This window comes from Rhinopithecus roxellana, chromosome 19 (assembly GCF_007565055.1).
Source record: "Rhinopithecus roxellana isolate Shanxi Qingling chromosome 19, ASM756505v1, whole genome shotgun sequence".
Taxonomy (NCBI): domain Eukaryota; kingdom Metazoa; phylum Chordata; class Mammalia; order Primates; family Cercopithecidae; genus Rhinopithecus; species Rhinopithecus roxellana.
The window spans coordinates 60,284,357-60,311,027 of record NC_044567.1 but is presented as its reverse complement, the minus strand read 5'-3'; the positions used below and the strand labels follow the sequence as shown (position 1 = coordinate 60,311,027).

The window sequence follows — 26,671 nt, the reverse complement described above, 5'->3', positions numbered from 1 at the left end:
GCCCCATCCCACCCAAGATGCCCACTTCTGCCCCACTCACTGTCCCTGTAGATGCCCCCTGGACTATACTCCTGGCCAGTGTGGACCCCAAAGCTACCTCAGTGACAGTCAAGGGCCTGGTTCCTGCACGCTCCTACCAGTTCCGTCTTTGTGCCGTCAACGACGTGGGGAAAGGACAGTTCAGCAAAGACACTGAGAGGTGAGGGCAGCAGGCGCTCTACAGGGGCGTCACCAAGACTCCAACGGGGAGGGGCTGCAGCCGAAACCAATGTGGCAGATTCTGGCTCAGCTCTTGGCCCTCTCTAGGCTTCCTCATCTGTAGAAGGAGAGTGCAATCCTGGTGAGCACCTCGCCAGGAGGTGCAAAGGTTAAATGCGGTGATGTGAGCACGGTGCTGGGGAACGCGGTGAGAACCAGCCAAATGTAGTCATCCCGGTTACTGGGAGCTGTGCAAGCTCAAAGGCTCACCTCCTTCTGTTCCACATCTGCATGGGCTACTATCCTACTCTCGTTGTTAAATGGATGCAAAATTCTAGAGAGATACAGTGTCTCCAGAGATCTCCATAGCCACATGTTGCCCGACGCCAGGCCCTGCTAGGTTCCCACAAAGCCTTTTTAAAATGATGGAAATTGCTGGGCGTAGTGGCTCACGCCTGTAATCCCAGCACGTCAGGAGGCTGAGGTGGGCAGATCACCTAAGGTCAGGAGTTCGAAACCAGCCTGGCCAACACAGTGAAACCACGTCTCTACTGAAAATATGAAAATTAGCTGGGTGTGGTGGTGGGCACCTGTAATCCCAGCTACTTGGGAGACTGAGGCATGAGAATCGCTTGAATCTGGGAGGCAGAGGTTGCAGAGAGCCGAGATCCAGCCTGGGGGACAGAGCAAGATTCTGTCTCAAAAAAAAAGAAGGAAATTGAGTAAAAACAGCAGGTACTTCATATAAAAACATCACACAGGCCGGGCGCGGTGGCTGAAGCCTGTAATCCCAGCACTTTGGGAGGCCGAGGCAGGCGGATCACGAGGTCAGGAGATCAAGACCATCCTGGCTAACACAGTGAAACCCCGTCTCTACCAAAAAAATACAAAAACTAGCTGGGCGTGGTGGTGGCACCTGTAGTCCCAGCTACACGGGAGGCTGAGGCAGGAGAATGGCGTAAACCTGGGAGGCGGAGCTTGCAGTGAGCTGAGATCCGTCCACTGCACTCCAGCCTGGGCGACAAGCCAGACTCCGTCTCAGAAAGAAAAAAAAAAAAATCACACAGTGATACCCATCTATGTAGAAGGAGAATTCTATCCTCTCCAGCTCCGTAGAACAAGCAGCCACTTCTAGCAAGAAAGATGTCAAGGGAGAGGTCAGAACAACCATGATACAAATCACGTGTGCAAAGCTGTGCACTTGGCTCTTTAAAAGACGCCTGGGGCTTAAATCAATCCTGGTCGTTTTGCCACAGTTGCAATAAGCTTGGGTCTCTCTGGCTTGTGCTAGGGTAGCACCACTGGCGTCAAGACACTCTCACAGGAGGGAGCAGTGGCAGGTGGCACCCCATGTGGAGAGCAGTTACAGAAGGATTTACATATTCACTGTTTACTGAGCAGCTACTGTGTGCCATGCCATGTTTGGACCACTGGAGAGGGGGCAGGGAATGAACAGACACAGCCCCAGCCCATCTGGAGATACAAAATCCCAACAACAGAGAGGCTGAAAGCTGCAGCTACCCTGCAGTTTCTCCTTCCCTGAGGCTGCACCACATCACACTGACTCACCTTCCTAATGTGCCTTCATGCTAACGGCCCTGAGTCACCAAAGAAAAGGCCAAATCCTCACACTTGTAATCCTAGCACTTTGGGAGGCCAAGTGGGGGCGGATCACTTGAGGTCAGGAGTTCGAGACCAGCCTGGCCAACATGGTGAAACCCCCATCTCTACTCAAAATACAAAAATTAGCTGGGCGTGGCGGCACGTGCTTGTAATCCCAGCTACTCAGGAGGCTGAGGCAGGAGAATCGCTGGAACCTGGGAGGCGGAGTTTACAGTGAGCTGAGATCGTGCCACCGCACTCCAGCCTGGGGCACAAGAGTGAAACCCTGTCTCAAAAACAAAAAAGAGAAAGGCCAAATCACTCTTAGCCCAGCCTCTACAAAAACACGGGCGCAGACCAGGCGCGGTGGCTCATGCCTGTAATCCCAGCACTTTGGGAGGCTGAGGCAGGTGGATCATCTAAGGTCAGGAGTTTGAAACCAGCCTGGCCAACATGGCGAAACCCCATCTCTACTAAAACTATAAAAATTAGCTAGGCCTCACGGTGGCTCACGCCTTTAATCCCAGCACTTTGGGAGGCCAAGGTGGGCGGATCACGAGGTCAGGAGATTGAGACCATCCTGGTTAATACAGTGAAACACCGTCTCTACTAAAAATACAAAAAAAAAATTAGCCAGGCGTGGTGATGGGCACCTGTAGTCCCAGCTACTCCAGAGGCTGAGGCAGGAGAATGGCATGAACCCAGGAGGCGGAGCTTGCAGTGAGCCGAGATCACCCCTCTGCACTCTATCCAGCCTGGGCGATAAAGCGAGACTCCGACTCAAAAAAAAAAAAAAAAAAAATTAGCCAGGCTTGGTGGCAGGCACCTATAATCCCAGCTATTCTCGAGGCTGAGGAAGTAGAATCGTTTGTACCCGGGAGGCGGAGGTTGCAGTGAGCTGAGATCCCACCACTTCACTCCAACCTCAGCAAAAGAGCAAAACTGTCTCAAATAAAACATGGGAGCGAGCGGCATGCTTAGGAAAACTATCCATCAAAAAGCAAAAACATAAACAAAAAGGGAAAGACATCGATAAAAAATAATTGACTTTTGTTTGGAATGGACACGTGTCTGTGATGTGAAAAGTACACTTAGGCAGAACACAGCGTCCGCCAGCAATGCCAGAGAAAGACATGCTGTTGTGCTTGGCTCCAGAAGCAGGGTGGGTGCCCTTGGCTCTCACCCCCATACGCCATGCCTGCCCTGCTTCCGCCCGGGGCTCAGCTGACTAGCAAAGGAGGCCTAGTTAAAGTATACCAGCAGCTGGTCACTGGGATGTGACCAACACTTCTGCTTCTAGAATGCTTGGACACTCATGACCTCATCAGCCCCAACAGCAGCTTCTTTGACAAATAGGAAACTGAAACTTACACCCCTCAACAGCACCAAAAACATGTACATTAGTTCTTTCTGTTTCCAGGCTGGAGTACAGTGATACAAACACAGCTCACTGCAGCCTCAACCTCCCGGGCTCAAGCCATCCTCCTACCTCAACCTCCCAGGTATTTAGGCTTACAGGTGCAAGTCACCACGCTGGATTTTTTTTTTTTTTTTTTTTTTTTTTTTTGGTAGAGGCAGTGTCTTGCCATGTTGCCCAGGCTGGTCTTGAACTCTGGCCCTCAAGTGATTCTCTTGCCTCAGCCTCCCAAAGTGCTGGGATTATAGGCATGAGACACAGCGTCTGGCCTTACAGTTTTTAAAAGATATATATATATGTCTCAGGTTAGGTGACTTGCCCAAATGCACACAGCAGTTGTACAGAATTATCCAGTGTCAGAGCAGGCCAGGGCTCAGCCTCTTCATATCCCATTAAACTCCTGTGTTTGACTCCAAGACTAAGAGCACTGGTGTTTTGTGATCCAGGGTCTCCCTCCCCGAGGAGCCCCCCACGGCCCCTCCACAGAACGTCATTGCCAGCGGTCGAACCAACCAGTCCATCATGATCCAGTGGCAGCCGCCTCCTGAGAGCCACCAGAACGGGATTCTCAAGGGCTACATCATCAGGTGGGTGTCCACCCTGGGGACAGAAGCCCAGTCCCGAGGGGAAAGGCACGGGGGAAGATCGGGAGTGGACTGGAAAACAGTGCAAATTTATGGCAGGCCCTTTGCCATCTAGCAAGGACCAGGCAACAGGAAGTGCCTACACAATGATAGGAAAGATTTAGGTTAGACACCTGGCAGAAATTCCAGCAGCAAGACCCCTGGACATCAGCAGGAATGCTTGAGAGGGGAGTCTATATGGGCTGACATAGGAACAGGCCTACAAGGAGACAAGAGAAGAAGGAAGTAACTATCCGAGGAGCAACCCTCTGGGAAGCCACGAATATTCCATCACAGGCCAGAATTCTCTTGACCCGTGAGTGGAGAAACCAGCTGGCCGAAGAACTGATGGAAAAGTGAAAGTTCTTTCTTTGGTTATTACTGGAAATGAAGCCCAGTTATACAGACCCTTATCTTTGCATTTGACGGAGGGACTTAACCTAAATGAGAGTCATTAAGGGTCACTAAAATGTGGTATTCATAAGTTCAAATTCATAAGTTATTTGAGGTTACTGAGAACTCTCATTGATATTCTAGATTTTGGCTGCAAAATGCTATGCAACTTTGTGTGTCTCATTCCTGCACGTACACACCCTCACAGTGGTTTAACTGCTCCACTACTGGTTAATTTTGTTGTGGGTTTTCTACTAATCCTGAAGGGCAGTGGTTCTCAAAGTGTGGTCCCAGCACCCATAGCATCAGCGTAACCTGAGAACTGGTCAGAAATGCAAATTATCAAGTTTCTCCAAGATGTACCGAACCAGAAACTTTAAGGACAGGCTCAGAAAACTTTGCTTTTATAAAAGCCTTCCAGGCCGGGCACGGTGGCTCACGCCTGTAATCCTGGCATTTTGGGAGGCCAAGGTGGGTGGATCACAGGGTCAGGAGATTGAGACCATCCTGGCCAACATGGTGAAACCCCGTCTCTACTAAAAATACAAAAATTAGTTGGGCGTGGTGGCACACGCCCATAGTCCCAGCTACTCAGGAGGCTGAGGCAGGAGAATCACTTGAACCCAGGAGGCGGAGGTTGCAGTGAGCCGAGATTGCGCCACTGCACTCCAGCCTGGGCAACACAGCGAGACTCTATCTGAAAAAAAAAAAAAAAAGTCATCTGGATGACTTTGGTGCATCTTGAGGTTTAGAGAAGCAGTGTTTTAGGGCATTGTAATGCATTGGCATACTTTTGAGGTCCTTAATTTTCCAATAATTAGATGCTGAATTATATATGCGTTGTGTTTCTCAAATGAGTGATGCATCCTTTGTGTGTGACCCCCAAAATTTGCTTGTACACATTTACTTCTTTAGTGCCGTGAGTTCTTTTTGCCAGTGGAGGTAGAAATGAGTCAAGTAGGTAGCCCAGGCATTTCATTCCACCTGGCCGAGTAACTGTCAGAAGAGGGAGCCTGTATCCTCGAGAGGGGAACAAAATGAGCCCTGGCTTCAGGGACAGCTCTCCTGTCCATGACCCCTCAAAGGCTGAGACCTGTGAGATCTGCCCTATGACCTCTCAGTGCCCCTAATTAGCAATCCTCTCCCCTCAAAAAGAATAGTCCAGACACATCTCCTAGACCTCTGCTACCCAGTAAGGTAACCATTAGTCAGCTCTGGCTTCTTAAACTACAGTTGACCCTTGAACAATGTGGGGGCTAGGGGTGTTGACCCCCACACAGTTGATAATCCGTGTATAATTTTTTTTTTTTTTTTTTTTTTGAGACGAGGTCTCACTCCATTGCCCAGGCTGGAGTGCAGTGGCTCAATCTTAGCTCATTGCATGCAACCTCTGCCTCCCTGTTTCAAGCAATTCTTCTGCCTCAGCCTCCCGAGTAGCTAGGATTAGAGGTGCCCACTATCACGCCTGGCTAATTTTTTCTTTTTTCTTTTTTCTTTTTTCCTTTTTGAGATGGAGTCTCACTGCCACCCAGGCTAGAGTGCAGTGGCGTAATCTCAGCTCACTGCAACCTCCACCTCCTAGGCTCAAGTGATCCTCCTGCCTCAGCGTCCCGAGTAGCTGGGACTACAGGCATGTGCCACCACATCCGGTTAATTTTTTATTTTTAGTAGAGACAGGATTTCACCTTTTTGGTCAGGCTGGTCTCGGACTCCTGACCTCGAGTGATCCACCTGCCTGGGCCTCCCAAAATGCTGGGATTATAGGCACGAGCCACCATGCTCAGCCCAATCCACATGTAATTTTTGACTCTCCAAAAACTTAAATACTAATAGCCTACTGCTGGCCAGAAGCCACACCTATAACAAAACAGTCGATTAACACATATATTTTTATGCATTTATGATATAACTTTTTCTTAATTTTTTCAATATTTCTAGGCTATGTGGTTCATCTGCGAGTTTTTTCAAATTGTCATAAATCTCTAAAAGTTTTTCTGATATGTTTATTTTTAAAACTCTGTGTAGCTGGGCGTGGTGGCTCACACCTGTAATCCCAGCTCTTTGGGAGGGCAAGGCGAGTGGATCATGAGGTCAGGAGTTCGAGACCAGCCTGGCCAGCATGGTGAAACCCCGTCTCTACTAAAAATACAAAAAATAAGCCAGGCATGGGAGTGCATGCTTGTAGTCCCAGCTACTCGGGAGGCTGAGGCAGGAGAACTGCTTGAACCCGGCAGATGGAGGTTGCAGTGAGCCAAGATCGTGCCATAGCACTCCAGCCTGGGTGACAGAGCGAGATTCCATCTCAAACAACAACAACAACAACAACAACAACCACAACAACAAACTCTGTGTATATATGAACTTGTACAGTTCCAACCTGTGTTGTTCAAGGGTCAACTATAAGCAAAACTAAATCAAATTCTAACTCAGGCCGGGGCTCATGCCTGTAACCCCAGCACTTTGGTAGGCAGATCACCTGAGGTCAGGAGTTCAAGACCAGCCTGGCCAACATGATGAAACCCCGTCTCTACAAAAAATACAAAAATTAACAGATGTGGTGGCACATGCCTGTAATCCCAGCTACTCGGGAGACTGAGGCAGGAGAATTACTTGAATCTGGGAGGCAGAGGTTGCAATGAGCCGAGATCATGCCACTGCACTCCAGCCTGGGTGACAGAACATGACTCCGTCTCAAAAAAAAAAAAAAAAAAATTGAATTCATTTCCTCGGTTGCACTAACCACATTTCAAGTGCTCAGCAGCTGCATGTGCTGGCAGGCACCCTGTCGGACAGCACAGATGCAGAGCACTTCCGCCACCGCCAGAAGTCCTATTGGACAGCACTGCTGCAGACAATTTCCCGGGCACGAGGCCAAGCAAGCTGACTCTGACTCCACTGTGCCTCGCCTCTTCCCCTCAGGTACTGCCTGGCAGGGCTGCCTGTGGGGTACCAGTTTAAGAACATCACGGATGCTGATGTAAACAACCTGCTGCTGGAGGACCTCATCATTTGGACCAACTATGAGATCGAGGTGGCTGCTTACAACAGCGCAGGGCTGGGCGTCTACAGCAGTAAAGTCACCGAGTGGACGCTGCAGGGAGGTAGGTAGAGACTGTGGCCTCAGACCAGACACAGTGGCTCATGTGTTTAATCCTAGCACTTTGAGAGGTCAAGATGGGAGGACTGCTCAAGCCCAGGAGTTTTAAACCAGCCTGGGCAACATAGGGAGACTCCGTCGCTACAAAAAGTGAAAACAATTAGCTGGGTGTGGTGGCACGCTACATGTTGTGGTGGCACAGCTACTCAGGAGGCTGTGGCAGGTGGATCGCTTGGGTCCAGGAGTTTGAGGCTAACCTAGCCAACATAGTGAGACCCTGTCTCTACAAAAAATGAGCAGAACTAGCTGGGTGTGGTGGTACATGCCTGGGGTCCCAGCTACTTGGGAGGCTGAGGCGGGAGGATTGCTTGAGCCTGGGGAAGTTAAGGCTGCAAAGAGCTGAGACTGTGCCACTGCACTTCAGCCTAGGTGACAAAGTGAGACTCTGTCTCAAAAAAAAAAAAAAAAAAAAAAAAACTGAAATGAAATGAAAAGAGACTATGGCCTCAGAGGATCAGGTGCTTCCCCATCTACCAGTCCCACTCCTGTTGGGTACTGTGCCTGTCCAGGCCTGAGAGCCTTGGCTGTGTGGCCTGTTCTCACCAGGCCCCCGCTATTGCACTCTGGGGCTGGAATCACCACCCCAAGCCGAGCTACCCCACAGGGTGGGAGGACTGAGGGGAAGAGGAAGAGGAGGCTGGCTTGGACATGGTGAAAGGCAGAGGCTCCAGGCATACAGGGACCTTCTGTGAATTTCATGTTAAGTAGATCATGAAACAGCTTAATTTTAGCATTCCACCTGAAAACCAAGCCAGAGCATTATTCATCCGCACCCCTTTTTTTTACCAGTACCCTGTGAGGTGGGTCAGGCAAGTTTTATTAAACGCAAACTAATCCAGAGAGACTATGAAGGCTTCTTAAGTCTACACAGCGAAGGAGGAGTTGGGGTGGAGTAGGGGGGTGCAAGGCAGAGGCTGTAGCCCCCACCCCTGCATTTTCTCTACTGAACTGAGCAAGAGAGACTGACTGGGCCCCCTCCACCCCACCCTGTTCTCTCATCTCCTCTAGTTCCCACAGTCCCTCCGGGCAATGTGCACGCAGAAGCCACCAATTCCACGACCATCCGCTTCACCTGGAACGCCCCCAGCCCCCAGTTCATCAATGGCATCAACCAGGGCTACAAGGTACATGCAGCCCCTCCTCACCCAAGAGGAGGCCCTAAGGTCTTCTGGGGGAGGTTGGGAGAGGGGACAGCATGGGCAGGAGGAAATTCCCCCTCTGTTTCTGAAGTCATTGGCTCGAGTCAAGCTAGGGACACACATTAGAGGGAAAGAGCTCCAGGCCTTCCACAAGGCTACATGTGGGCCACAGGAAGTGGAGACACTGCCCTGACTGACACTCAGTGCCACAGTCCTTCCCAGCGAGACTGAGTTACACACAGAACCCAGGTTATTTCAGGCTCAGAAACACCTGGTGTAGGGGCCAGGCACAGTGGCTCACTGTAGTCCCAGCACTTTGGGAGACCGAGGCAGGCAGCTCACCTGAGGTCAGGAGTTCAAGACCAGCCTGGCCAACATGGTGAAACTCCATCTCTACTAAAACTACAAAAATTAGTTGGGCGTCGTAGCAGGGGCGCCTGTAATCCCAGCTACTCGGGAGGCTGAGGCAGGAGAATCACTTGAATCTGGGAGGCGGAGGTTGCAGTGAGCCAAGATTGCAGCCATTGTACTCCAGCCTGGGCAACAGAACGAAACTCCATCTCAAAAAAAAGAGAGAGAGAAAAATAAAGAACAAGAAACACCTGGTGTAGCCATGGCCCCATGAGAAAAATCCACTATTCACTTCTTACCAGGACTCTTGTGGGCTTCATGCTCGAACATATCCCCAGGCTGCACTCGACTCCAGGTAGTGTGTGGTTAAGGGCACAGGATTAGAACTCAGACTTGGGTTAAAGTCCCAGCTCTGCCTCTTGCTGGCGACCTGCACGTGTTCTTTAACATGTCTCAGCTTCCGTCCTTCGATCAATATTTATTGAGCAGCTACTCTGTGCACTGCTCACACCGCTGAATAACTAAAATAAACTCAGTTTTCTCATTTGCAAATGAAGATGATAATAATACCCACTCCTTGGAGTTGTGTGAGGATTAAGTGAGATAATATTTCTAATTTGTTCAGCACAATGACAAACACATGATAAGCACTCGGAAAATGATTTTAGTAGTCGTAGAAATGCATTTGGGCTGCTATAACCAAGTACCACACACTGGATTGCTTAAAGCAACAGTCCCCAACCTTTTTGGCACCAGGGACCAGTTTCATGGAAGACAGTTTTTCCATGGACTGGGGTGGGGGGAGGGATGGTTTCGGGATGATTCAAGCACATGACATTATTGTGAACTTTATTTCTATTACTATCACATTGTAATATATAATGAAATAACTATACAACTCACCACAACGTAGAATCCGTGGGAGCCCTGAGCTTGTTTTCCCGCCACTAGACGGTCCCATCTGGGAGTGATGGGAGACAGTGACAGATCATTAGGCATTAGGTTCTCATAAGGAGTACGCAACCTAGATCCCTCACATGCGCAGTTCACAGTAGGGTTCACGCTCCTATGAGAATCGAATGCTGCCACTGATGGGAGGCGGAGTTTAGGTGGTAATGTGAGCACTGGGGAGCAGCTGTAAGTATAGATGAAGCTTCACTTTCTTGCCTGCTGCTCACTTCCTGCTGTGCAGCCTGGTTCCCAACAGACCACAGACTGGTACCTGGTGGTCAGTGGGAGATTGGGGAACCCTGGCTTAAACAACAGAAATTTATTTTTGCACGGTTCTGGGGCGTAGAAGTACGAGATTACGGTGTGGGCAAGGTTGGTTTCCTCTGAGGCCTCTCTCTTTGACTTCTAGGTGTCTGTCTTCACTCTGTGTCTGTGTCCAAAGAGATCTTGGCTCACTGCAACCTCCGCCTCCCAGGTTCAAGCTCTCTCTTGCCTCAGCCTCCCGAGTAGCTGGGACTACAGGCATGCACCACCATGTCCAGCTAATTTTTTTGTATTTTTAATAGAGATGGGGTTTTGCTATGTTGGACAGGCTAGTCTCAGACTCCCAACCTCAAGTAATTCACCTGCCTCAGCCTCCCAGAGTGCTGAGATTACAGGCATGAGCCACCGAGCCTGGCGTAAATGTCCTCTTCTTATAGGGACCCCAGTCAGTCACGCTGGATTAGGACCCACACTAATGACCTCATTTAACTACCTCTTTAACATTTCTATCTCCAAATACAGTCAGATTTTGGGGTGTTGGGGGTTAGAATTTAAACATACAGATTTTACAAACACAACTCAGCCCATAACAAATAGTAATAGTAATAATAGCAGTAGACCAGGCATGGTGGCTCATGCCTGTAATCCTAGCACTTTGGGAGTCCGAGGCGGGTGGATTACCTGAGGTTGGGAGTTCAAGACCAGCCTGGCCAACATGGTGAAATCCCATCTCTACTAAAAAAAAAAAATACATATATATACAAAAATTAACTGGGCATGGTGGCACGTGCCTGTAGTCCCAGCTATTCAGGAGACTGAGGCAGGGTAATTACTTGAACATGAGAGGCAGAGGTTGCAGTGAGCTGAGATTGTGCCACTGCACTCCAGCGAGACTCTGACAAAAAAAAATAGCAGTAGTAATAGTAGTAGTAGTACATTTGCTCTCCTTCTAACTGTGCTAAAAGTCAGGACTTCTCAGTCATCCCATCCTGGAACACAGACCTCAGAGCCCAGGCCCAGTTCTCTTGTGTCATTCCACGTGGGCCCCGTGCCCGTCCTCCCCACGGAGGACTGAAGACACAGCACAGCGTGGGGGAGCCACATTATGTTTTAAAGGGGTAGGACCTGCCCCCAGCAACGTGGGGCAGATGGAAGGATGCCGCCCACTCCCTCCAGATGTGGGAGGGGAGGCAGAGCATTTGAGGGGAGGCCAGCTGTGAAGAGGAGAACACTGCAGGCCCTGAGCTTCAGCCCAGGGAACACATGACCTCGAGGTGGCCGCTGACACATCCCGAAGGTTCCCGCAGCCATCTGCATCGACGTGCCACAACTGAGATTAATTCGAGGACTCGCTGCTTTAGCGGTTCTTCCTCCAAGGTGGGGGAGGCTGGACAAGAAGGGACTGGGATGAAATCGTGAAGAGGAATTTCTGCTAGTGTTGCAAGCAAACAAAGGAGGGATGGTCCAGAACTGGATCTGACCCAGCTTTGCTCCAGCCTTGGGCCTCTCGGTCCCGGGAAGGCAGTGAACCCAAGGCCGAGCAGAACTTTGCAGGGGCAGGGAGCAGCAGCTGAATGCTTGGAGCACTCGCTGCTGGAAAACTCTCCTAATTGGGACCCTGGGGGGAGGCAGGGGAAGGAAGGGGAGGCCTGCATTGCTGAAGAGCAGAGGAGCTGAACTGGGAACAATTAACTTTTTGCTGCCAATTCTAAGCACAAGTTTTATTCTACATATGGGAGAGCTGAGCTACAAACTTTTAAGGCAGACAGCTCCCCCGAGGGCCAGGAAGGCCAGCCCTTGGCCAGGACAATTAGGGCAGTGGCCCATGGTGACCCGGAACAAGAGGAGGCGGCAGAGGCCACTGAATTCCCAGGTCCAGTCAGTGCCCAACCCCCAGTAGCTACTCGATAAAAGTCAGCGGGAGTGAATTGCCCAGATGTTTTGAGCACAAGAATTGGTGGAGGAATAAGAAGGGCTCACACTGACAGGGCACTTTCTCTGGGCCAGGCAGTACACTAAATGCTGCGCTCACATTTATCTTTCTTGCAAGCAGCACAGGGACTCTAAGAAGGAGCATTATCAGCTGGGCGGGTAGCTCACGCCTGGAATCCTAGCACTTTGGGAGGCTGAGGTAGGCAGATCACTTGAGGTCAGGAGTTTGAAAACAGTCTGCCAATATGGTGAAACCTCGTCGCTACTAAAAATACAAAAAATAGCCAGGTGTGGTGGCAGACATCTCTAATCCCAGCTGCAGACATAGGAGGCTGAGGCAGGAGAATCGCTTGAACCCAGGAGGTGGAGGTTGCAGTGAGCTGAGATCATGACACTGCGCTCCAGCCTGGGAGACAGAGCTAGACTCTGTCTCAAGAAAAAAAAAAAGGAATATTATCATCACACCATTTTACAGAGGAAGAAACTGAGGCACCAGACGGAAGTTCCTTGTTCAAGGTCAAACACAGTGGCAAGGTCAATGCAAAGCTCAGATTCAAACCAGAGCCTTCACTTTTCCTTACATTAAAAAGAAAATATCGGGCTGGGCACCGTGGCTCACACCTGTAATCCCAGCACTTTGGGAGGCCAAGGCAGGGGGATCCCTTGAGCCCAGGAGTTTGAGACCAACCTGGGCAACATGGCAAGACCCCATCTTTACACACACACAAAAAGTTAGTCAGGTATGGTGTTGAGTGCCTGTGATCACAGCTACTCAGGAGGCTAAGATGGGAGGATTGTTTGAGACCAGGATTCGAGGCTGCAGTGAGGTGAAATCAAGCCACTGCACTCCAGCCCAAGTGACAGAGCGATACCCTGTGTCAAAAAAAGAAAGAGAGACAGAGACAGAGAGACAGAAAGAGAGAGAATGTATTATTTTTAATTGTAGATGACATTTTCAATACCAATGAATAAAAGCAGATATTATTTTTCCTCTGCTTCTTTAGCTTTCAGCATATCACAAGGAGAAAAAAGCAGTGTTTGTCCCTTGTATACCTCCAATGAGAATGAACATTTTTCCCCTTTTGGTTTTTTTATTTATTTCTTTCTTTTTTGTTTGTTTGTTTTTTGAGATGGAGTTTCGCTCTTGTTGCCCAGGCTGGAATGTGATGACATCACCTCAGCTCACCACAACCTCTGCCTCCTGGGTTCAAGCAATTCTTGTGCCTCAGCCTCCCGAGTAGCTGGGATTACAGGCGTGTGCCACCACACTCAGTTATTTTTTTTTTTTAAAGACAGAGTCTTGCTCTGTCACCCAGGTTGGAGTGCAGTGGCGTAATCTTGGCTCACTGCAACCTCTGCCTCCTGGGCTCAAGTGATTCTCTTACTTCAGCCTCCCGAGTAGCTGGGACTGCAGGCATACGCCACCATGCCTGGATAATTTTTGTATTTTCAGTAGACACAGGGTTTCACCACGTTGGCCAGGCTGGTCTTGAACTCCTTACCTCAAATGATCCACCCACCTTGGCCTCCCAGGCTGCTGGGATTACAGGCATGAGCCACCGTACCCAGCCGCCCCCGTTTTAATTGTGAAAATTTTTGAACATCCACCCAAATAGAGGAAGGACTGCAGTGAGGCCGGGCACAGTGGCTCAAGCCTGTAATCCCAGCACTTTGGGAGGCCGAGGCGGGCAGATCACGAGGTCAGGAGATCGAGACCATCCTGGCTAACACGGTGAAACCCCGTCTCTACTAAAAAATACAAAAAACTAGCCGGGCGAGGTGGCAGGCACCTGTAGTCCTAGCTACTCAGGAGGCTGAGGCAGGAGAATGGGCATAAACCCGGGAGGCAGAGCTTGCAGTGAGCTGAGATCTGGCCACTGCACTCCAGCCTGGGCGACAGAGCGAGACTCCGTCAAAAAAAAAAAAAAAAGACTGCAGTGAACACCTATAGCCCCATTCTCAGCTTTAACAACGCTCGACTCCCAGCCAGGTATGTTCCATCTCTGCCCCAACCCTCTGCCTCTCCCCTAGAACATTTTGAAGCAAATCGCAGGCATTGTATCAGTTCATCCATGAATGTTTCTGGAAAGAAATAGTATAGATGAGGTCTCTATTTAAAACAAAACCACAGTAACCACATTATCATTATGATGGCTAAAAATATCAGCAGGCCCTGTAATATCATCAGATATCCAGTCAGCCTTCAAATTCCCTTGATTGCCGCATAATTTCTGTTACTCGTGGTTTTATTTGCTTCAGGATCTAAATGAAGTTCACACAATTGCAGTCACTTGAGGGGTTTTTTTAGGTCTCAGATGATCTACAGATTCTTTCTTTCTCTCTCCCTCTCTCTTTTTTGTAATTTATTTGGGAAGAAACTTAGTCATTTGTCCAACAGAATTTTCCACTGTCTGGATTTCGCTGATTGCATCCCTGTGGGGTCATTCAATGCATTCCTCCAAACACTATAGTTACAGTGAATTGGAACTTAAAGCTAGAGGTTAATCTGATTCAGGTTTGATTTTTTTGTTATCCAAAATATTTTACTTCTGAGTGTGATAGCTCACGCCTGTAATTCCAGCACTTTGGGAGGCCGAGGTGGGTGGATCATGAGGTCAGGAGATTGAGACCATCCTGGCTAACACGGTGAAACCCCATCTTTACTAAAAATACAAAAAAAAATTAGCTGAGCGAGGTGGCAGGCGCCTGTAGTCCCAGCTACTCGGGAGGCTGAGGCAGGAGAATGGCGTGAACCCAGGGGGCGGAGCTTGCAGTGAGCCGAGATCGCACCACTGCACTCCAGCCTGGGCAACAGAGTGAGACTCCGTCTCAAAAAAAAAAAAAAAAATTAGCCAAGTGTAGTGGTACATGCCTGTAATCTCAGCTACTTAGGAGGCTGAGGCAGAAGAATTGCCTGAACCTGGGAGGCAGGGGTTGCAGTGAACAGAGATCACACCATTGCACTCCAGCCTGGGCGACACAGCGAGACTGTCTCAAAAAAAAAAAAAAAAAGAAAAGAAAAGAAAAGAAATATTTTACTTCCTAGATGGCATTATGTATTTCGATCAGAAGGCACAAAGTCCGGCTGTGTCTCTTACTGTGAGGTCAGCCACTGACAGTCATCTATGAGCTATCATTTCAATAAGGGTTATAATATGGGGATAGGCAAATATTACAATTTCTTCTTGACTTAGTAACTGAAATGCTTTCAAAAAAACAAGAATTTTCCCTTTACCAACTTTTTGGCTACCTGAAGTTTCAGTTTATCTAGGAAAAGCAGGATAAGTGTTCAATTCTTTTCCCTTATTTACCAATTTTTCATATAATGAATTGGTTCTGGCCGGGCGTGGTGTATCACACCTGTAATCCCAACACTTTGGGAGGCTGAGGCAGAGACTTGCTTGAGGCCAGGAGTTCAAGACCAGCCTAGGCAATATAGTGAGACTCCCTCCCCCGTCTCTATTTCTAAAAACAGAAAAAATAAATAATAAATGGATTCCTTATTGTCTTCTCAGGTAATAGATGAACTTGGGTTGGAGGGGGACATCTTTCTGTTTTGTTTTGGGTTTGCTAGTACTATTAGATAACTAAGGATTTTTTTTAATACAAATCTGACATGTTTCAATCTATTACCATGATTATGCTTCTTGAATGGTACTGGGTGCTGCCAATTCAGTGGTACAAATGGACCCATCGTTGACCTCTTCCACTTGACGGTGAGCCCTCTTGACGTGGCCCCAGTAGTCTCTGATGGCTTCCTTGCAATTTGGTATGACAAGGTGTTCCAAACTATTATATATACATTCCCCTCACTGTGCCAGGCATCGGCCATTTTTTCAAGGGGCTCTTGTTACTTTTAGAGAGAAATGATAGTTATAGATATCACAGTTTCAGCACTTGCAGTGCATCTATTCCAGAAATGGTTGTTGTTTCTAGGCCCTTTTAATGGCTAGCTAAACAGTACTTTATTTTTTAAGATACTATAGATACTCACACTTGCAATTCCATTTCATGATGACAGACTCTTTAATAATCTCATTGGTCTTTTGTCTATATCTCTTTTGTCCATACTGAAATTCCAGTTCCTACAATACCAGCGTTTTACCCACCTACATTATCCCCACAAACACACACAACAGTTTCAGAATAGTCATATCCACACTCTGATTACTGAACATAGTTTCCGATTATTGCCGTTCTTCTTGTTCCTAAGGTATATCCCTCTAGGGACGGACTTCGCATCGCACTGCTAAGTCTTGTGAAGTCATTTCTCTCTGTAATTTTGCCACAGCTCAATACTCTATTAGGTTCATTTGCTTCATTGTGGTTTTGATTTTTAGGGATTGATTTTTTAATTTAATTTTGTTCCATAATTACGTTGAATATTTACATAACAAAGTCAAATCTACAAAGCAAATTCAGAGAAAATCAGCTTCAATCCTTATCCTCTCACACCCCATAAGTCTGATTGCTTTCTGTTTTCTTGGTTTGGTTTTTCTTCCTTTTTTTTTTTTTTTTTTTTGAGACAGAGTCTCGCTTTGTCGCCCAGGCTGGAGTGCAGTGGCTGGATCTCAGCTCACTGCAAGCACTGCCTCCCGGGTTCATGCCATTCTCCTGCCTCAGCCTCCCGAGTAGCTGGGACTACAGGCGCCCGCCACCTCGCCCGGCTAGTTTTTTTTGTATTTTTAGTAGAGACGGGGTTTCACCGTGTTAGCCAGGATGGTCTCGATCTCCTGACCTCGTGATCTGCCCGTCTCGGCCTCCCAAAGTGCTGGTATTACAGGCTTGAGCCACCACGCATTCTTTTTTAATATAAACAAGTACAGGCCAGGTGCAGTGGCTCATGCCTGTAATTCCAGCACTTTGGGACGCCGAGGCGGGCAGATCATTTGAGATCAGGAGTTCAAGACCAGCATGGTCAACATGGTGAAATCTCATCTCCATTAAAAATACAAAAAAAAGAAAAAATTAGCTGCGCATGGTGGCAGGCGCCTGTAATCCCAGCTCTTCAGGAGGCTGAGGCAGGAGAATCGTTTGAACCGGGGAGGCAGAGATTGCAGTGAGCCAAGATCTCGCCACTGCACTCTAGCCTGGGCAACAGAGCGAGACTCCATCTCAAAAAACAAACAAACAAAAAGTATAGTAGGCCCTTCTTAGCCATGGATTCCACATCTGTGGATTCAGCCACTCTCGTATGGTTCTGAAAATATTCAGAAAAAGATTGCATCTATACTAAACATGTACAGACTTTTTTGTCGTTATTCCCCCCAAACAATACAGTATAACAACTATTTACATAGCATTTACATTGTGTTAGGTATTACAATAATCTAAAGGTGATTTAAGGTATATAAGAGGAGGTGTGTAGGTTACATGCAAATACTACACCATTTTATATCAGGGACTTGAGCAGCTGTGGGTTTTGGTATCTGTGGGGGGTCCTGGAACCAATCCCACATGAATAGCAAGGATTTGCTATTCATGCCTACATAAATGTGTGTGCTCTCCTTCTCAGATAAGTGGCAATGTACTTTCCACATTCTTGATCGATTGATCTATCTATAGATAGATAGATGGATAGATTTTTTTTTTTTTTTTTTTTTTTTTTTGAGATGGAGTTTTGTTCTTTTGCCTAGGCTGGAGTGCAGTAGTGCAATCTTGGCTCACTGCAACCTCTGCCTTCCAATTTCAAGCGATTCTCCTGCCTCAGCCTCCAGAGTAGCTGAGATTACAGGCGCCCACCACCACACCCAGCTAAATTTTGTATTTTTAGTAGAGATGGGGTTTCACATGTTAGCCAGGATGGTCTCGAACTCCTGACCTCATGATTCGCCCACCTCGGCCTCCCAAAGTGCTGGGATTACAGGTGTGAGCTACTGCGCCCAGTACCTTTATTATTATCATTATTTAGAATATATTTTGGAGGTCACTCCATAAAAGTATAAAGAGACATCGCTTGTTCTTTTTGACACCTGTATCCTCGGCTACCCTATGGATCTCCCACAGTTTAATCAAGCAGCCCCCGAGTGATGACATTTTGGTGGTTTCTAGTCTTTTACTATAACTACCCTTTCTGCAGTGAATGACTTTGTGCATATATCTTCTTTTTTTTCTGAGATGGAGTTTCACTCTTGTTGCCCAGGCTAGAATATAGTTGCGTGATCTCAGGTCACTGCAACCTCCACCTCCCATGTTCAAGCAATTCTCCTGCCTCAGCCTCCCAAGTAGCTAGGATTACAGGCACCCACCATCACGCCTGGCTAAGTTTTTGCATTTTTAGTAGAGACGGGGTTTCACCCTGTTGGCCAGGCTGGCCTCGAACTCCTGACCTCAGGTGATCCACCCACCTCGGCCTCCCAAAGTGCTGGGATTATAGGCATGAGCCACCGCACCCGGCTTCTTCTTTTGTTTTCACAATATAACTTTGGACTAGATTCCTAAAAATGAGATTGTTGAGTCAAAGGGAAAATGTGTAAATAATTTTGCTACTATTTCCAAATACCCGTCATTCAATTTATTTTTTAATGTTTTAATTTTTTTTTTTTTTTTCTTTTTTGAGATGGAGTCTCGCTCTGTCACCCAGGCTGGAGTGCAGGGGCGCAATCTCAGCTCACTGCAAGCTCTGCCTCCCAGGTTCACGCCATTCTCCTGCCTCAGCCTCCCGAGTAGCTGGGACTCCAGGCGCCCGCCACCACACCCAGCTAATTTTTTGTAATTTTAGTAGAGACGGTGTTTCACCATGTTAGCCAGGATGGTCTCGTTCTCCTGATCTCGTGATCCACCCGCCTAGGCCTCCCAAAGCGCTGGGATTACAGGCGTGAGCCACCGTGCCTGGCCTTAATGTTTTAATTTTTAAACCTAAAATATGTGATTCAAAAAACCAAAAAAGTAAAAAATAGTAAACAGATAGTGGAAGGCCTCCATCCCAGCCCAGTCTCCCACCTGCCTGGCTGTACTGTGGCCAACTCCAAAACCCTCCTCACTCCAGGTGGCCGCTGTCGTTGCTTTCTTACATCTCCTTCCAAGTTGTTTTCTGGAAGTCTGTGCATGTGCAAAAGGGTAGAGGGAGAGAGACAGAGAGGATTTCTCTGACATTTTTTTTTTTTTTTTTTTTTTTTTTTTGGAGGCAGAGTCTTACTCTGTTGCCCAGGCTGGAGTGCAATGGCGCCATCTCAGCTCATTGCAACCTCTGCCTCCCAGGTTCAAGCAATTCTCCTGCCTCAACCTCCCAAGTAGCTGGAATTACAGGCATGTGCCACCACCCCCGGCTAATTTTTGTATTATTAGTATTATTAGTAGAGACAGGGTTTCACCATGTTGGCCAGGCTGGTCTCAAACTCCTGACCTCAGGTGATCCACCCGCCTTGGCCTCCCAAAGTGCTGGGATTACAGGCGTAGAGCCATAGCACCCAGCCTGACTTTTATTTTCTAACTTTAGTAGCTAGATGCCATATATACCATCCCACACCCACAACCCTATGGAGGATTGCCTCCACCAGGGACAGGAGACATTTCACCTGCTCCTCCCTGAAACCCAGCAAGGCAGCTGTTTCTATCCCTTAGCATAGCCTGAGGCTCAGAGTGGTCAAGCGACTTTCCCTGAGTCCCACATTAAGTCACAGAACTGGGTTCAGGTTCAAGTGTGCCAGCTGCAAGGATGCCCTCCTGCCACACCCTCCGTCAGCAGCACCGCTGCTCAGTTACAAGACTTGTCTCCCTGGGCCTCTGCTCTCTAAGCGGGAATGGCATGTCCCAGGAAGCCAGGTGTACTGCTCATTCCCCAGAACCCACCCGAGCCTTCTCAGGGGAGCCCCGTCTGCTTAGAACCTGAGACTAAGGACCTAGTAGGGTAAATCAACACTGAAACTGACTAACAAGGAGAAGGCACAGAGACGTCCTAAAGAACACTCATCTCAACATCTCTGTGTACCTTTGAGAGACAGAAGTCATCATGAAAGGTCCCAGGGTCCACAAATTGAGCCAGCTCTTCATAGGTCCACGTGCCAGCTCCTTAACCTTCCTGAACCTCGCTTTCCTTTTCTGTAACAGCCTAGGACAATGATTTCCATCTGCTCCTCATTGTGATGATTAAATAAGGCCAGGCACATAGTAAGAGTTCAACAGGTGGAAGCCCTGTTGTGTGTTGAGCTGAGCACGAAGGTTCCATCCCACAGCTGCCCAGAGCCCAACCTCTTTAGGGCAATGAAGGACCCAAAAGGCAATTTTTCTCTCTCTCTCCCTGGACCTGAGGTGGGGAGGCCTCCTATCCCCAAGCCTCCTCCTTTTCGCATGCAGCTGGAGAAGGACAAGTGGCTCACATCCCAGAGTAAATTTTTTTTTTTTTTTTTTTTTTTTTTTTTTTTTTTTTTTTTGAGACAGTCTCGCTCTCTCGCCCAGGCTGGAGAACAATGGTGTGATCTCGGCTCACTGCAAGCTCCACCTCCCGGGTTCACGCCATTCTTCTGCCACAGCCTCCCGAGTAGCTGGGACTACAGGCGCACAACACCATACACAGCTAATTTTTTTGTAGTTTTTAGTAGAGACCGGGTTTCACCATGTTAGCCAGGATGGTCTCAATCTCCTGACCTCGTGATCCACCTGCCTCAGCCTCCCAAAGTGCTGCGATTACAGGTGTTAGCCACCATGCCCGGCCCAGAGTAAATATTTTGAAACAACCACAGGAACCCATGGCCCTGCCGCCATCTTGGATCCAGGCATCAAGCTGTAGGAAAATGAAGTCAACAGCGTGACTCCACAAACCACACTTCCATTACCCTGTGTGCTTCCTCTGGGTCATTTTTGTGGGTAAGGCCTGGTGATACTGTTTTAAGGCACCTGTAAAGACACCCTTTTTCCTTTATTTAAAAAAAATGGTAGAGATTATAACTGGCCTAAGCCCAATAAAATAATATTTACCCAGATTTTATACTTGCTAGGGAACACACCACACAATTAATTCTAACAGCATAATTAATTTGAATTTACATTAATTAAATTAAATTAAAACATTAGACTTGTTTCTTAATCTACTCAAAAGAAGTTCGGCAACATAATTGCTATGAAACAAGATAATCGAAATACGGAGGATATTTAACATACTTATTAAATGCCACTTAGTATTTCTGTTTAGTATTTTGAGGGTCTAATTAGTGTCTAATTAACTTGCTATAGGCTATCTTTTCACAATACCAATTAAATTTCAAAACATCCTTTATAAATACACGGCCATGAAAAGGAGAAGATTAAGCATTGTTATAGGCATGAGTTAATCGGGAGACATTGGCGTGGTATTGTTTTATATCTATAAATACCCGTGCTTATTAAAACTCATCAAGTGTTGCTTTTCACCATTAATTGCTATTTAATCAACTTCAAATAAATGAGGAAATCTCTGAAACCAGCTGTCATTATTGGAGACAGATGAAGGGCCCAGAAACAGGAGCGTGAGGTGAGAGCAGGAGGCGAGAGAAGCAGGAGGGGGCGGGGGCCGTGTACAATCTGCAGAGGAGAGATTAGCAAGAACTTGAGGGATTTCCACATAGGACTTTCTTGCTGATGCCCCACCTCTGCTTAATATTTAAGATGGAAATCCCAACTTAGAAGGAGTGTAAGAGGATAATGGTTATCCACAAACTGAAGTTCCCAGCTTTGTAGGAAGTACCCTTGGAGAACTCCAAAGACGAAGCTGCCCAGCTCACATGGAGCAAGATGTAGGAGCTCAGGGCTTGGAATCCCAGAACCAGCTTCCCCCTACCTGTGTGACCCTCTTTGAGCCTCAGTTTCCTCATCTGTAAAATACAGAGTTGGGCTGGGCACAGTGGCTCATGCCTGTAATCCCAGCACTTTGGGAGGCCAAGGCAGGTGGATCACTTGAGGGTGGGAGTTTGAGACCAGCCTGGCCAACATGGTGAAACCCCGTCTCTACTAAAAATACAAAAATTAGCTGGACATGGTGGTGCGTGTCTGTAATCCCATCTACTCAGGAGGCTGAGACAGGAGAATTGCTTGAACCCAGGAGTCAGAGGTTGCAGTGAGCCTAGATCATGCCATTGCACTCCAGCCTGGGCGACAAAGTAAGAAGACTGTCTCAAATAAATAAATTAATTTAATTTAATTTAATTTAATTTAATTTAATTTAATTTAATTTAATACGGGGCTGGACCGGGCATAGTGGCTCATGCCTATAAACCCAGCACTTTGGGAGGCTGAGGTGGGAGGATTTCTTGAGCCCAAGAGGTTGAGCCTGCAGTGAGCTGTGATCATGCCACTGTACTCCAGCCTGGACAGCATACTGAGACCCCATCTCACAAAAGGAATACAGGGCCAGCTTCGTGGATATGCCACCTGTGCAGTTGTCCAGGGCCCCATGTTTGAAAAGACCCCACACTTAGTTAAATGCTCTGCTGCTATCATCTTAAAATTCTTAGTCATTTTTGAACAAGGGGCAAAATTTTCATTTTGCACTGAGACTGCAAATTATGCAGCTGTTCCTGGTGAAATGCCACCCTCTCAGTCTCTGTGAGAATTGAGTGAGAGGCGACTCCTGGGAAGTACCCAGCACGGTGCTTTGCATAAAGTCAGTGGCTCAAGAACTGGAGAAGTGCCCCAAAGTGAACTCCAGTGCCCCGTGGTTTCCCTGCACTGCCTGTCCCTTCCCTCCGAGGAGACACCACAGGGACTCCAGTCCCTGGACACCATCTGTTGATTGGCCCAGCCTGTGGGAGAGGGCTTGGCCTCCTCTGGAACCTTCCTGCTGCCCTGTGTGACTTGCTGGCCTCTCTGCAGCTGATCGCCTGGGAGCCAGAGCAGGAAGAGGAGGTTACCATGGTGACCGCCCGGCCTAACTTTCAAGACAGCATCCACGTGGGCTTCGTGTCTGGCCTGAAGAAGTTCACCGAGTACTTCACCTCAGTGCTGTGTTTCACCACCCCCGGGGATGGGCCACGCAGCACCCCGCAGCTGGTGCGCACCCATGAGGATGGTAGGCACCCCCCAGCCCTGCTCTCTCTGCCCCACCCAAGGCCAGGCTGGGTGCCCCAGGCAGAAGGGCAGCCCGGGCTTATCTCCCAGGCTGAGGTACCCCCAGATTACCATAGGCTGTCTCACAGATGATGGTCTCTTTCTAGCTCTAACTGGCCTTGGGGGGTGGGGGTCCTTTTGGGGTGCAGTGCCTGGGCCCGTGGGACACCTGAGCTTCAGCGAGATCCTGGACACGTCGCTGAAGGTCAGCTGGCAAGAGCCGGGAGAGAAAAATGGCATCCTCACAGGTAGGCACCGCAGTGTTTCTGAACCAGAGGGTAGGACAGGGCTGGGAAAGGTCAGAGCTGGTCCATCCCCTGCCTTTGAGCTACTTTTCACCCAAACCCTTGAAGCCAACCCACGCTTTCTTAGATACCATCACAAGAGGCTCTCGGCACCTCCACTTGATTACGCATCGCAGAGTCTCCAGCCCCACACCTTCAGCCACAGATCTCAGTGGCTGCCATGATGACTCATTACATCCCTTGCAATTCCCTGAAGTGCTGGCACCCCACTGAGGCTACACCTGAGACCCAGGGCATGACGCCAGCAGCTCCCACCTCCCTTGACCCCATTGCTCCCAATGTGGATCTAATTGCCAGCCTAGTGGAGAAGGGAGAAGTGGGTCAGGCCAACTGGTGATCACAGCCAAGCTCATGCCAACACGGGGGCTCTCCCCAGGGTACCGGATCTCCTGGGAGGAGTACAACCGAACCAACACCCGTGTGACCCACTACCTGCCCAACGTGACCTTGGAGTACCGTGTCACAGGCCTCACCGCGCTCACCACCTACACCATCGAGGTGGCCGCCATGACCTCGAAGGGTCAGGGCCAAGTGTCCGCCTCCACCATCTCGTCTGGGGTGCCCCCAGGTAAGTGCCCACTCTCAGTGCAGGACTCTTGGAATTCTCCTGAGCAGCATCCCTTTCTAGAGACCCCTTCTTGGCTGGGCGTGGTGGCTCACGCCTGTAATCCCAGCACCTTGAGAGGCCGAGGCAGGTGGATCACTTGAGGTCAGGAGTTCGAGACCAGCCTGGCCAAGGTGGTGAAACCCTGTCTCTACTAAAAATACAAAAATTAGCCAGGTGTGGTGGTGCATGCTTGTAATCCCAGTTAATTGGGAGGCTGAGGATGGAGAATCATTTGAACCCAGGTGGTAGAGGTTGCAGTGAGCCGAGATCACACCACCACACTCCAGCCTGGGTGACAGGGCCAGATCATGTCTCAAAAAAAAAAAAAAAAAAAAAAAAAAGAGGCCCCTTGTCTTTCAGGAATACCAGCGTTCTTCACACGGGCTCTCCCCTTCCCTTGTGCTGTGTGGGTCCAGGTCCTCTCAGAACAGGCCAAATCCCCGGGATCCCAGGTCTCTGGACAGGGGCTCCCCTGGCCCCCTGCTGTGTCTTCCCACAGCTCTCAGAAAAGCAGAGGCCCCCTACCTTGTCTCATTTCCCCACCAGCTCCTCCCTTCACCCATTTCTCACAAGATTCCACACCAGGCAATGGTATCTGTGATTCGGGTGAAAAAGTCCCGCTGTCGCCCAGAGTCTACCTTGGATTCCACCGTGTGGAAGTGTTGGTTGGGAGGTGGCAGAGCATGGTGGGAATACTCCTAGGCCTGGCACAGAGATCAAGCCCAGGTCCACTCTCAGCTCTGCTTCTGCCAAGCCCTACAACCTTAAGCAAGTTCCAGGTCCCCTCTGTGCCTCAGTTTCCCCATCTGTATATATGGGAAGTTGGACTGGATAACCATGTGGTCCCATCCAGATCAGTCAGGCAGTGCTTGTATGACCTGCCAGCATCCCTCCACCTGCTGTGTAGATGACTGGGCTGCCTAAGCCTCAGTCAACCCCCAGTGATAAATACAGCCATGCTGGCAAATACATATGTAGCGCTCACGGGGCATGGTGTTAGGAGCTTTGCACACATTGACTCATTTAATCCTCACAACAACCCTGAGGGAGGTGTTGTTATTATCATCTTCGTTACCAAGGAGGACATGGAGGCACAGAGAGGTGGATAACTTGTGCAAAGACACACAGCCTGTAAGTAGTGGAGTTAGATTTAAACTCATTCTGACTCCAGAATCTGTGCTCTTTCTGTTCTTCCTGAGCTCCAAGATCCCCAGGGTTCCTGGCGGAAAATAAGCTTCCCCTGTCCCCATCCATCCTGTCACCTTCCTGAGCTGTCATTAGGCTTAGGAGGGCCAGAGATCTGTGCGGATGGAGGGAGGATTGGTCCTGTTTGGTTTCTTTCTCAGCCCGGCTTGGTTTTAATGCAGCTTTCAGCTTCCTTATGAGCACCTCACTCACATCCAGAACTGCCAGGAAGAAGGGGGCATTCCAGCCCCTGTTTCCTGGCCCTGAGCCTCCTCTCAGCCCCGGGAGATCTCCCTTGGCCCCCAATTCTGTCTCAGCCTCCTGGCATGAACATGGTTCTCCGTAAGACGCGGGAACGAAGACTGTGGGTGGAGTGAGGCCGTGGTTGCGCTTCTCCTCGAACATTTCCAGGAAAAGCATGACACACAGACCTCTCCATGCCCAAAAGTCGCGTTTGACATGGAGGGCTATTCTCGCCGCATCTCCTTCCCCACCCTGTTCTCCTTTTCCAGAACTCCCAGGGCCCCCCACCAACCTGGGCATTTCCAACATCGGCCCCCGCTCCGTGACCTTGCAGTTCAGGCCAGGCTACGACGGGAAAACCTCCATCTCCCGCTGGCTGGTGGAAGCCCAGGTAGGGCAGGCCTGGGGCCTGGGCCGCAGCCCCCACCAGGGCACCCCGTGCTCTTGAGTGCAAAAATCTTATGTGTGTTTCAGCCTGTGTGAATTTCACATGCAACTCTCAATGGCCAATTATACCCCAAATGCTCATACTTTACAATATTGTCTACAGCTCCCCCTGCCCCTCACCTGTGTACATGGAAAAACACACACATTACAGTCCCCTCCAGGTGCTGGAATATAAAAATATCTGCCTTGGCTGTACCCTGGAATCATCAGGGGAGCGTTCAGAAGTGTCAGCACCTGCATCCCACCCACAGAAACTCTGATTCTGATTTAGCTGGTTTGAGGGGCAGCCTGGGTCTCTGGAATTGCCCCAGGATGTTTAGGAGAATCACCTGGGCTGCTTGTTAAACGCACAGATTCCTGGGCAGTGCTCCAAGGATTCTGACGGGCCCAGGAATATGTTGATCACCAGCATCCTGAGAGATTCTAAGGCAGGAGGGCTGAGTCACACTTGCAGTCGTGTTTAGGGGCCTGGAAAGATGGTAGCCCCATTTGGTGCCCTCCAGGTGAGCCCTGGGATCTGAACCAAGTTCTTCCCTGGCAGGGCTTGTACCGGGGCTTAGAGCACCCTATGTGAACCCTGTAGGCTAGACAGGCCTAAGGTCTCGCCCTTTTCCAGGTAGGTGTGGTCGGGGAGGGAGAGGAGTGGTTGTTGATCCACCAGCTCTCCAACGAGCCCGATGCCCGCTCCATGGAGGTGCCCGACCTCAACCCCTTCACCTACTACAGGTAACAAGACCGGCCCGGGGAGAGGGCAGCAGCCCCAGGGCTGGGGGTGGGTGGGGGCCGTGGCCCAGACCAGGACAGGGTTGAGAGCTGAGTCCTGCCCTTACCATCTTTC

General features: G+C 49.0%; 1 protein-coding gene across 2 annotated transcripts in view; it reads left to right on the top strand.

The window, feature by feature from the left end:
* The window catches only part of SDK2 (sidekick cell adhesion molecule 2), a 317,206-nt gene that overhangs the window by 224,977 nt on the left and 65,558 nt on the right, over positions 1-26,671 (top strand). For both annotated transcript variants that reach the window (XM_030924058.1, XM_030924057.1), the window contains exons 15-23: positions 52-199; positions 3,664-3,804; positions 7,153-7,334; positions 8,399-8,514; positions 22,813-23,008; positions 23,196-23,294; positions 23,728-23,919; positions 25,656-25,777; positions 26,450-26,559. In XM_030924058.1, coding sequence (XP_030779918.1) covers positions 52-199; positions 3,664-3,804; positions 7,153-7,334; positions 8,399-8,514; positions 22,813-23,008; positions 23,196-23,294; positions 23,728-23,919; positions 25,656-25,777; positions 26,450-26,559 — 1,306 coding nt within the window. The remainder of the gene's footprint in view (positions 1-51; positions 200-3,663; positions 3,805-7,152; positions 7,335-8,398; positions 8,515-22,812; positions 23,009-23,195; positions 23,295-23,727; positions 23,920-25,655; positions 25,778-26,449; positions 26,560-26,671) is intronic.